The 12,505-nt window shown below is 35.7% G+C and overlaps 1 protein-coding gene across 1 annotated transcript in view; it reads right to left on the reverse strand.

Annotated features, from left to right (window-relative positions):
• Positions 1–224: 224 nt before the first annotated feature.
• Positions 225–12,505, reverse strand: part of fkbp5 (FKBP prolyl isomerase 5) — a 16,159-nt gene continuing 3,878 nt past the window's right edge. Inside the window, exons 2-11 of the mRNA XM_083938567.1 lie at positions 10,528–10,660; positions 10,213–10,357; positions 9,193–9,335; positions 8,132–8,246; positions 7,857–8,013; positions 4,978–5,068; positions 4,698–4,781; positions 4,269–4,454; positions 3,932–4,171; positions 225–2,642 (exon numbers count right to left, since the gene is read on the reverse strand). Coding sequence (XP_083794693.1) covers positions 2,541–2,642; positions 3,932–4,171; positions 4,269–4,454; positions 4,698–4,781; positions 4,978–5,068; positions 7,857–8,013; positions 8,132–8,246; positions 9,193–9,335; positions 10,213–10,357; positions 10,528–10,632 — 1,368 coding nt within the window. The 5' untranslated portion in view covers positions 10,633–10,660 and the 3' untranslated portion in view covers positions 225–2,540. The remainder of the gene's footprint in view (positions 2,643–3,931; positions 4,172–4,268; positions 4,455–4,697; positions 4,782–4,977; positions 5,069–7,856; positions 8,014–8,131; positions 8,247–9,192; positions 9,336–10,212; positions 10,358–10,527; positions 10,661–12,505) is intronic.

Raw genomic sequence — 12,505 nt, forward strand, 5'->3', positions numbered from 1 at the left:
ATTTGTTTGACCCTATAACTTTTTCCAGGAAATTGATCAAGTCGTTCATTATTAAATTAAACCCTGACAGGGCGAAAACAGTGACCTATTACTTAATGAATGACGTATTTCAATGCAAATTTTTGGATTTATTTAATGCTTTTAAAGTGCAAAAAAAATAAAAATATATATATATTAAGAAGACATGAACAAATGTACCTTACTTGGTTTTATGTCTGAAAATATTTCTTTTGCATAAATGCCAGTTTAAAACTTTGATCAAATTTTTCTGTACATAGTGAAGATCTTTTGAATACATGTAAACATTTTGTATGACAGAACAGTTTCTAATAAAAACCAATCTCACGCCGGCAGTACAACAGTTTAACAGTTGCATTTTATCCTGTTTGTTTGTGTCAAAATCTTCCAAATGATTCCTGTAATTTGTCAAGTTATCAAAAATGATGAATGTAGCACTAAGAGGCCTGGGGATCTGTTTGTAGTTGACAGTGAGGGATACATATCCTGTATATTCATAAATGCAAATTATAACTGCTAGAAAAAGTACTTCATGCTCATTTCCACTGTACAAAATGTTTGAATGTTTAGAGCCAGCAGTACTTGAAAACATATAGCAAGAAGCTGTTTAAAACCTTGCTAACATACAACAATAGGTATATATTAACACACAAACTTACACACTGTTGCTTTTTATACACAAAATATTTAAGACAGCTAAGGTTTTCATTCTGAACCAACCAATGTTTATAAAACATCTCAAGACTTTATCCAGACATTTGATGAAGAGATAACAGTGTTGGTTTGACAAGTGCAGCGTCGCTATAATATTTACTAACATTCACACATTGAAAAATAAAAAAATATGAATAGGTGCAATGAAATAAGGGGAGACACCAGTTCTGGGACTGGGGCAAAAGGGATTACCAGAGTTGAAAAAGAAAAGAACGTGTTAAAGATTGAAAGAAAACTGTGGCAGCTTTAAAGCTTAACAGTGTTTCCCATTTGCACTCACAGGGTCAATACTCGTGTGCCTGCCCCGTCAAATACAAAAATGGGAATGATGATATGATGTTATGATCAAATTACTTCTTTTGTAAGAAGTTTCCATCATAATTATGAGATTTAATGAAAGCCAGCTGCTGTTGAATGAAGATTGTAAGTGTTGAAGATTGTGTTGTCCTTGTTTATGCAATAAGCTCAGGAGTCACAACATTTATCTGTTTATATTTGTATATATGTACATTTTACAATTATATATATATAACTTGTGTATTATTTATATTATAAAGTCGTTGCAGCTGCCACTGTTTTTAAAATGTAATCAGTCAATGAAAATTAAGTTATCAGCTGTTATCCCGCCCATAGATCATCCCTGCTTTACTGCAATACCAGACTGGCTTCTCATTGAAAAAAATAAACTGTTGGTGTGTTTAATGGATAAAACACAAGGTTTCGACAAATTAAAAATGTCTCATGTCTCATATCATGTATTCATGAATAAATTATTTTAGTGCACGACCGTAGTCTTATCCATCGTAAAACAATGCCTCACTTTTGCCCAAAACAAAGGGCTAAATTTGAATCTGGAAATAATCTCTCTACACCACAGTTTAGGTTTGTTTTTTTTAAATGATAAAAAAAAAGTACTAATTTGGCTTAATAGGTAGTATAGCTTTATATCACAAAACAATATTAATTCAGCTGTTACTAGCAAAAAACAAAATTAATTGTGAATGTGCCAGAATGCCAGAATTAAGGATTTATGTTTTGGTATAATTTAGTATCTGTAGTTTGTGCTTGATTCAGACTACTCTCCTCTCTCGCCATTACTGATCAGTGGATGTGTAGTTTTTTTTGTATTTCTGTATTTTCATCTCCAAACATTAAATGAATGCAGGCTTTTCTACACTATGCTTATCTTTTATGAACCAAGGCTAAGTTATTGGCTTTTAGCCTTTACTACTTTTGCACAGAAAGGTTTAAACTACCACTGAACTAAAGGGACTTGTTAAACCCTTATCCAAAAATATATATTGCACAAAGTTTCAAGTCTGAATCCCAAACACCTTGTGATGCATGCATGCAGCTGCCCAAGAAAAAGCGTAATACCAAATACATGCCAAAGATCTGAAAACCAGCACGTACAGAAACACACTGCGGAGGCATTGTGTATCTGAACTCTACAAAGTAGCCTATAAATATAATGGAATTCCTCTGTTTTTGAAGAAATAAACTAGATTATTTCAAAATAAAAGGTGGAGGCTAGAAGTGTTCACGAAACTTGACTCACTGATTCTACAGTACTAATTCCACTGGGAGGTATGTCCTGGCAGTCGCACAGTCCATGTGAAAGGAGAAGTTTGGCTTGCAAACGTCCCCGCTTGCACTCTGCTTTATATGCAGGAATGGTAACGTTGGATTTTAGGATAAAGAGGTTTGGATTAGAGGCTTTTATACGACTTTGTTCCTGCCTCTGCTCCTGGGGCTTGGAAAGCAAATGAAGGCATGTCTTTCTTTTTCTCCCTTTCAAATGTCACTTTTTACGATGGACAGTCCTGACTCCTCCGCCGTCGTTTGATGCCCACTTCACCGTTCATGCCGCTCCTCATGATCTCATCCCGCCTCCTTTTTGGCTTTCCAACCTGTTGAGGGGAGATGAAGCAAGCATGATTTGATCTTGCATTATCAGGCATAGTTTGAGGATCAAGGTTATCTGTTAACTAAAATGCAGATGTTTTTGTAATGAGAACCAGCAGGCTCTACAAAGCTCACAGAAAACACTTAAAAAGAGAGAGGCTTGAATTGAAACTTCTCTCTGTGCTATATCACATAGATGGTAGACTATGTGGTCTCTTGCCTTATCTAACACAGCAAAGCTAAACAATATATTATGTAAGTTGAATGATAGAGACAGAGACGGAATGTAAGCCTATTTATTAAAAATAAATCAAAAGAACCTCAATTTTTATTCTTGCACTTTCAATGATCAATTTGAATTTCTCAAATTTATAAACATTCAAGGATTTCAAGGACCCAAACAAATTTTGTTTGTTTGTTGCTTTTAGATTCTTGGGATAAGTTCTCCTTTTTAACAGAGAAGAGCATCTGCATCAAACTGTGATAAAACCAACAAATCTGTGAATGAACACTAGAGGTCAGCATAATACTGAAGAAAGCACAGTAATACCCAGGACGGCGATACAGTACAGCATTTTGCTAACCAAATGTAATTGAAACCTTTGAAGAAAAAATGATCAGCTATATTATTGTAATATATGTGATTGAGGGGAGTACTGGCAAGAATATTCAAATATTGTGGTGGTGGTGGTGGTGGGATGGATCTCCTTCAATTCTATCAATTCTAATCTCAACAGGATCTAAAATGGCTGACCATTAGTTGAAGAAAATAAGGAATATTCCCTAATTTATGATGTGCACAAAGTAATTTCCAGGTCTAAAATACAGATTAATTTCTCATCACAGTTCACACTGTTACATACATGCTAAAAATAACACACCTCCACTTCATAACACTGTGAAGTCCTCAACTATCGATTGAAAGCTACTTATCTAAGGATAATAAATACAGTGGACCTTGATATCGTCAGAAAGTGAGGAAGTGTAATTTTTATGGTGCTGATTTGTTTTAATTTTTCCTTTGTAGAGTATTTTGTAACATTGTTGCAAGGTGCTATATAGATAAAGTTGTTTTCAAGGATACTCATGTGTGTGTGTGTGTGTGTGTGTGTGTGTGTGTGTGTGTGTGTGTGTGTGTGTGTGTGTGTGTGTATGTGTATGTGTGTGTATGTGTGTGTTACTTTAGAGTTGTAATTGTTTCTTCTGATTTAAGATTCTTTATAAGAAAAGAAAACACAGACAAGTCAGGCTGACTGTTTGTCGACATTTAGCTGAGAACAGTGAGTTCACATACCTTGGCGTCCCGTTCTGCAAATTTCTGGAACATGTTGGCGTAGATTTTCTTGTCCTGCTCATGATGTTCCTTAATCTTGCTCTGGCAGATGGAAATCTGAGCACGAGCTGCTCGATTTGAAGGGTTGACTTGCAGCACACGCTGAAAGTCTTCCATTGCCAGGCTGAACTCATTACGAAGAAGACGGGCTTCCCCGCGTCGATATAAAGCCTTCTCATTGTTCTCATCGAGCTCAGTCACCTTAAACACACAAAGTAATTAGTTATGACACAGAGAGAGAATGTTGTAAGAGCAAATTGTGTTTAAATATGAATAAATAACAGGTCTTGCAGCTCACCTTGTTGCAGTTCTCCACTACTTGTGAGAACTCTTTCATCCGCAGGAAACATATCGCTAAGTTGAGGTGTGATGTCAACATAAAAGACTGTACCCTCTTCTGCTGCTCTATCCCCGTGCCACACTCCATCTCTAGCCAGGAAACGATACGCTGGTACTGGATGACTGCCTGGTTATACCGCCCTGCCTAATACAGGAAGATAATACCATTTTATAAACATGTTAACAACATCAAAAAATAATAATTTGTGAAGACAAAATAATAGCATGGAGCTGTACCCCCCCAAAAAAAATTCAGTCAAAAGCAACTGGACTTGGTTATTTGTCTAGAAAGACAATTAACCAAGTCCGGCTGCTCTTGACTGAAATTGCTTTGGGGATACCGATGACCTGGATAAATGAGAACATTCACAGGCTCATGGAGCTGTACCTTAAAATATTGGTTCCCTTTATGTTTAATTCCAGCAGCCAACTCTAACTTTTCAGGCAAGTCCATTTCCCAGGATTCTTTGGCCTTGAGGAGACACAATTAACGTAAGAGTAAAGATTCATGTTTTAGGTAGTCATTTGAAATTATCTACATGACAATGCTGAACTTTGTAAAGAGTGTGCTTGAATGTGTTTGTCTTAAATGGTGAAAACATATTTATGTAAATGTAGAAAAGAACTGCTTATTTCTTTATACATACAAAGTAGAAAGCAGGGCTCACCCTTTGAAAGTCTTTGAGGGTAACTTCATATATGATGTCTTTGTCTGGTCCAATTTTGAACTCCGGTTTACCTTCGTTTCCAAAGCCATACCTGTGGAAAAAATAAAAGACATAGAGCATGAGCCTGTTCAATACTTACAAGACTGTTAAACCATTATCATGGAACTCATATAATGAGTACAACCATTATATGGTAATGACAAATGTTTTGGTATAATTTAGTATCTGTAGTTTGTGCTTGATTCAAACTAATCTACTCTCTGCCATTACTAATCAGTGATGTATGGCAATAATGCAGATTCATGTTTGGAGGAGATTTTATTTTTGTATTTTGACAATTGGCAAATCGCAAATACCACATTGTAGATCTAAATTTGGACAATCAGCTTTCCCCATAAAGAATCAAATTAATTAGAAATATATAAAATATTTCACAGCAAAGTTTAAGTGCTGTCTAAAAGCAGATCAAAGCTGTATCCATTTTAACTAAGTGCATTGTAAGTTACCAAGGTGTATTGTGTGATTTGTATTATATTATATTTCCACATTTGTAATGTACTGTGGTTTTATGATACTGAAAGCTGTATGTTTTAATTACACTGTACATGTAAACGTTCAACAAGGGAAAAGAGTTGGAAATTAGCAATAGCTATAAACTGTCAGCAGTCAACTCAAGCCATTTGACATTTAGACTATACAGTGTAGTTAAAACTGGTTAAAAATTCCCTGCATGCAACACCTGTCAAAATTCATACAAGTAGCCTAATATTCAGTTGTCCAAACAACCTTTCATTAATTAGGCTAATACAATATATTTAACTGTAACTTTAGACGGACGGCATCAATCATAGCATTAAAACAAATGTCATACAAATAAAGATAATATAGATCATTAGAGAGAAAAATCCTAACTGCTAATCTTTTCAGTTTTCAGTTTCATAGATAGTAAAAAGAAATGTATCTTCCTACTACATAAGCAGTTCCTAGACTCATGGCTGTGCCCTATCATATATCAGACCTCCTATCTTATCTTAAGTAATCCTAACTAGTACTGTAAACTCCATTCTCCGATCGGCACTCTTCGTGTCATGTCTGTGTTTAGAAGGTACACAAGACTGCCTGTAACCATGATAAGGTGACCAGATTTCTGAGAGGTTCAGAGGTTTAAAAACCTCCAAAACATGACCAGTAAGTTTGATATTCAACATTCATTTGATATTCAGAATAAGAACTATTATGCATTTAAACCATTTTTATTGAATTGTGTCAAACCACTTTTGCAACATAAAGACTAATATGTCTCATGTTTCACAGGCTTGTTTTTGAATTCAATATATTTCTAATGATTTTTTTTTAATGATTTTTGACCTGGAGATGTCAAACCACTTGTGCAATGTAAAGACTAATATTCCTCATGTATCACAGGCTTGTTTTTTAATGATATATTTATACAAAACTTAAATCTATTATGCTTCCTTATCTTTTGACCTGGAGATGTCAAACCACTTTGGCTTTGGCCTGTGAGCAGGGGGCACAACTATATGTGTCGCTTGGTCAACATTTAAGTTTTTTCATTTTTTCCTATTTTCCATTCTCAGATCTTTCAGTCACAGTGAAAACTGGGGACAGCAGTAGCCAGGGACAGGTCACTGAAAACGAGGAGGGTCCCCGGACACTTGGGATGTCTGGTCGCCCTAATCCATTACAGCGGCTCACTTCGCTTGCCACTGATTAACGTTAGCTAGCTTTCTGTTATGGACAAGAGAACCTTTTTGGGAAGCTCTCTTCCATCTAGACCCTTCCTAAGTCCCACTCCTTTTTGCCCTGCACTCCAATAACAGCTGGGCTGTGTTTGTTTACTACTTGTTGGTATCACCTCTTAGCATGTATTGTTAGTGTGCTATGAATTCCTTGTACTCGTCAACAGAACTTTGTGTTGTTATTGCCAGAGGGGATAGATGGTGAGGATGGTGCGGGCAGGGTTATGTGAATGATATTATGTGGTTTTGGCAGTACACTCTGTTCTATTTACTTTTGCAATTGCTCCTTATATCAGTCTAAAATTAATTGTGTTTCTTTTTTTATGAGGTCCAAATCACGCATGATAAAGACTGTTATATTTTATGCTTTTTAAACTAAAATATATATCTCCAGTATAATAGGTTGGGATCTAAAGTGGGCTGATCTGAGGCATGAAGCTCCCAAGCAGTATTTCTAATTCTAAAAATGTTACCTTGAACATATTTGTTGCAGTAATTTAATAGGATCTTTTTCATATTTTATAGTACTTTTTAAGTTATTAACTGTTATTAACTGTTGCAAAACTTTGCTTTATTGTTTTTTCCTTTTATTGTGCGCACACAAAGGCAAATTCCTTGTACATGAAAATCTACTTGGTAATGAAATTCATTCTAATTCTGAAAAGAATAGTCCCACACACACAGGCCCTGTGTATCGCTACAGACGCTACTGTCAGTGCCATATCCACAATATATCAGGCAAATGTTCCTTTGAATGAAAAGCTTCATTTGTATTCAGGTTACTGAAAACAATACAGTTCAATAATACTATTATAACTACCACTATAATAATAATAATAATAATAATAATAATAATAATAATAATAATAATAATAATACTTAATATAGGGTGTTATGTTGTAGAATTGTTGAAAACTATATATGCATGTACAAAACATATACTATTTATATATATATATATATATATATATATATATATATATATATATATATATATATATATATATATTGGATATAGTATCGGCCTTCAAAAATCTGTAAGAGATAATTACCAAAGTGATCCCACAGATTATTTATCTCCATAACTGCAGTGAGAGAGAAGGTTTTCCAGTGACTTACTTTGGTTTTAAGTAAAGTATACAGCACTCTCCTTTCTGCATCTTGTCCATGGCTCGGTCCACTCCGAGAGGAACGCCTTTATCTTCAGCCTCACCAACAATAAAGCTGACATCCCTGCAGTCAAACAGTCGACCGCCGCACTTTCCCTCAAGATGCACTGTGGGTCATACGACACATATCATGACACAATTTAACCCCAGATGTAATGTAATACTAATCCGCTGGTTATTTGGCACACGATTAGTAATTATTAATGAAGAAAAGAAAGGCCTTACCCTCAACACTAGCTCCATCATTGGGATTAGTATAACCGTCACCTTTGACCTTTATTCTTCTTACAATGCCAGAATCATCTGTGAGAATCTCTCCTTCAAACTTGAGTAGCTCCATCTGTTTTGTTGATAAGAAACAAATACAAAATTACAGCTCTGCAGAACTTGCTGTCTGGTGCTACAGTATCTGTGGGAGGACAAAAACAAATACATAACGAAAAACAAGTAGGAGTCGTCACATCAAGTCATAGAAATAAATAAGAAGAAAATGATGACTAGCAAAGAAACAGCACCAGTAGACTTTAATAATTAAAACATACACTGGAGATCAAAATTAAAGGACAAATTATGAATACTTGATTTATTCTGAAATACTGTTATTTTTTTATTGTTCAGAATTTGATAGAATATCTAAACCCACTACAGTTAGTGAACTGGGGAAGAGACTGAAGAAGAACGGACCAAGATCAAACCAGAGAAGTGTGAGGAACTAGTGATGTCCTGTGGGCGCAGATGTGCTGAAGTCATTACAAGCTGTGGCCTCTACACATACTATTCATTTTTTAATCATGAGAAAACATTATTTGAATCTTCTCTTCTGACACAATGGTTACTGTTCTCTAACTTTTTTTTACAAAATAAAGGTTTTTGTTGAAGTGCCTTGGTTATTTAAAAAAGCATGCTAGTACAGCAGGGGTATAGCCACAGCAGATAGTTTATCAAATTCCAAACAATAAAAAATATTTCAGAATCATAATAAATCAAGTATTAATAATTTGTTCTCTAATTTTGATCTCCAGTGTATATACTCTTCATTGAATACATGATGTTTACACTGTGTCAACTATTCAAACCCAAGACGCTATTTGTTTTATGTCTTATAATGTTTTTTTAAACTTTGAGATTTAAAATACATTTCGAGATTTTTAACCAACTCTGGCTGCAACAGCACAGAGTTGGGTTTACAGTGAGTAACAGTTGAATAACCATTTAATAAATGGGAATTATAAGGGTCCCTAAGTGTGATGCCAAATGAATGCATTGCACAAATGACACACACCTACCTCAAACACCACTGGAGAGTTGGGAGGAATTTTGTCAGGATTTCCAGCAGATCCATAAGCGTACTCTGGCTGACACAGTAACGTGCACACCTCACCTCTCTGCATGGATAACACACCAATATCCCAGGCCTTAAGGACTTGTCCTGTGAGTGTATGAAGCAAAAATTTAAGTTATATTGATAAGAATATAATAGAATAGTTTGTCATTTAGACACTTTAGGTTTTGAATGATTGATTGATTTACATTAAATACACACATAATGACACAATTCTACGGTAAACTAATGAAAAATAAGTGACAGAACAAACAGAAGAAAACAAAACTAGACACTATCTTGCAATGGGATGGGACACCAAATTGGGCCAGGGGCCTAAAAGCAGAGGGGTCCAGGCCCCTTCCATTCTTCCCTACCCCCCTTCTGTCAATGCCCTTTCTTGGACTATAGCATCTTTGAACTTGACCTTTATTTTGATCTCTACTTCAAACCTGTAACATTTTAACAGTTCAGTTTTTTTCTTGATCTTCCAATAACAGAGAACAATCCTTGAAGCAGCTATAAAGTCCAAAATGTTTGTTTGGACATACTCATTGGTAGGAGAGGCCAGTGTCTTAAGCACAGCAGGTCAGTAGATTGGCAATGAAATGTGACTGCACCGGTCAGACACATAAGAGCGAGCCTGACTCGGAATTCAGACTTGAACTTTCTATGTTATGCACTTTTACTTCTCGGAAGTTGTAAGTTCCCGATTTCCGAGTACAATGTAACGCAGCATAATTGAATGCAACCAGCTCCACCTGGACAGACCAACCACTCAGATGGTATTTCTAGGCAAAGCAGCAAATACAAGCGCTTTGATAAGGGGGTCATATGCTTAATCAGCATTGTTTCAACTCACTCTTTAATAGACAGTAACTTAACAGACAATTAATTAGATGAAATATCTAATAGATTACAACTTTAAGTAAGAGTCAACACTGAGGTGCCATCAGGCATGACAGTAATGCATAAAGTCACCTACCTTTGCCCACATTGAAGCAAAAAGGTTCTTTGCGACCTCGACTGCAGTCAAACTTCTTCCCGGTGAGCAGCTTCCCAGTGTAGTGAATGGTCACTCTGTCTCCAATCATTGGCCGCTCTCGTTCGAGCCCCTGACGCTTCACAACCTGCAGACAAAAAGACGAGGTTCCACTTCAACTAAGAAACCTTTTTAACAGAGAATATAAAAGAGATAATGAAAAATCATGACCATGGCGTATGGAGGAACAATAAGTCCTACTTGTGCCTGAGCACCTACAATGAAACATTAAAAATGTAAAGCAAGGACAATAAATACCTTGACAACTCCTTTGTCTTTACTAGGTGTTACATCAATCCCCTTTGCAGCAAACACGGCTGTGGCTGGCTGGCCGTCCATTTTAAGATCCTGATCAGTGGTCATTTCTGCGTGTGGGCATCACACGGTAACACTGTAAACATTATGAACACAAAAGCCTACGCGTTAGCAATCTGAGCACCAAAAATAACATGTCTCATGTTTTCACTTTGGGACAAACATGCAACAAAGAAAATGGCACATGAAATAAATCTGATTTGTGGAGCTGGACTGGAAAGTCACAGTCCCAAATATCAGTGCAAGATTTCCATAATCCAATGCAAGAACTACGACTTTCTCCTCCACATTATATAACTTGCAGCTATTTAAGGACACATGTTCTAACTCCACGTACTGTACTGGAGATGTATTTACAGTTTTATTGCAAAAGCCACAGTAACATGGATCTCACTTGTATGAGGAACATTACTTTGCACTGTATTTGGAATATCACTTAACTGTCCCGCACCTTTTATGATCCCCCACAGATGAAGTAGTTACATAAATATAATTTTAAAGACAGCAGTGTGTCGCATAGTCATTTTAATTTGCAACACAAGCTGCACTTAAACAAATACAGTATGTTACAGACTACTAATTTATTACTCCTTTCTTATTGTTACTGTTCCTTTTGTAATGACTTATTTCAACATTAGTCTACATGTATATTCCATAAATATCCATGACATGGAATCTTTGTGTGCTAAATTGCTAAGTTAGCTGCTCGGTGACAGTAATAAACTAGGGATCACAATCAACCATCAAGAAGATGAGTTGTAGTGTTATGTACTGTGAGGAGGTACAATTTGTTGTTGTTGTTGTTGTTTTACTCGACTTTACTTTTACTTTATTTCATTGTTACAGGGTTTATTTTTATTTTGGCATGGATGTTATTGTCGCTGTTCAGTGCATATGACTTTACATGAAATATCAAGGTTGAATTTTGTGTTTACATGTACCACATTTGTCCTGTGCATTGTACAACATTGACCAGTACATTTTTACCTGCAGTTGAAATCTGAATCTTAAAAGCTTAGTGTGATGGACAAAAGCATTAAGCAGACAAAACTGACATTCTTGAATACCACAGTAAGCAGTCATTCAAAAACAGAGATTTGTACATAAGAAAAATTTCCAGGGTTGTTTATCATGGTGGAAAACATCGAAACATCTTGACCAGTATGGCTCACACGATGACAGGTTAAGTTTTCAATTTGGTGGCATTGGCCAATTTACTGACATCATAACATTTTGAAGCATGAGTTAAAGGTTTTGGCTGAGTTATTACTGTTTGTAGACGTGAAATAGAGTTGTGCAATCCCATGTAACAGTTGTTACAATTGCACTTACAGTTTAGAGACTGTTTCAAAAAATGAGCCAAAGCAATTGAGAAAACCTGTAAACAGTGTTTGACCTCCACCTGCATGGCTATCATATTCATTTCCATATAAATCCATAAAATATAGTGATCCCTTTTAAGATGTTTTATATCCCTGATTGTCGTTCCCAAAAGAATAAAAGTTTTTTTTTCTTTGTCGCCGAAATAACAATGTTAAAAACTGTTCTACAGAGATATATAGATGGATCAAACAATACATTTTATGCCACATTTTGGCACTTGACAGTTTCAATACTTGATACTGGTACCCAGGTTTGATAACCAAACAGACTAACAGAGAGATAGATTGATTTAAATTTAAATGTTTCTATAAAGTGATACTTGAGGTTTTGGCAGCGCTGAAGATTTATTTTGCGTCTTACCCTGATGCATGTAAAACATTGAAACTGTTCTGTTCAAGAACATTCTGAATAAGCAAACAATTTTATGAACAGACAGGACATTTGTTATTATGCTATCGAAATATTTCTGGACCAAAATTGTTTGTTATCGAGCTTTATAGCTGGGAAAGTGCTCTAAACAAAATGGTTTAAAATAACG

The sequence above is a fragment of the Echiichthys vipera genome, assembly GCF_963691815.1.
Source record: "Echiichthys vipera genome assembly, chromosome: X".
In the NCBI taxonomy this organism is placed as follows: domain Eukaryota; kingdom Metazoa; phylum Chordata; class Actinopteri; order Perciformes; family Trachinidae; genus Echiichthys; species Echiichthys vipera.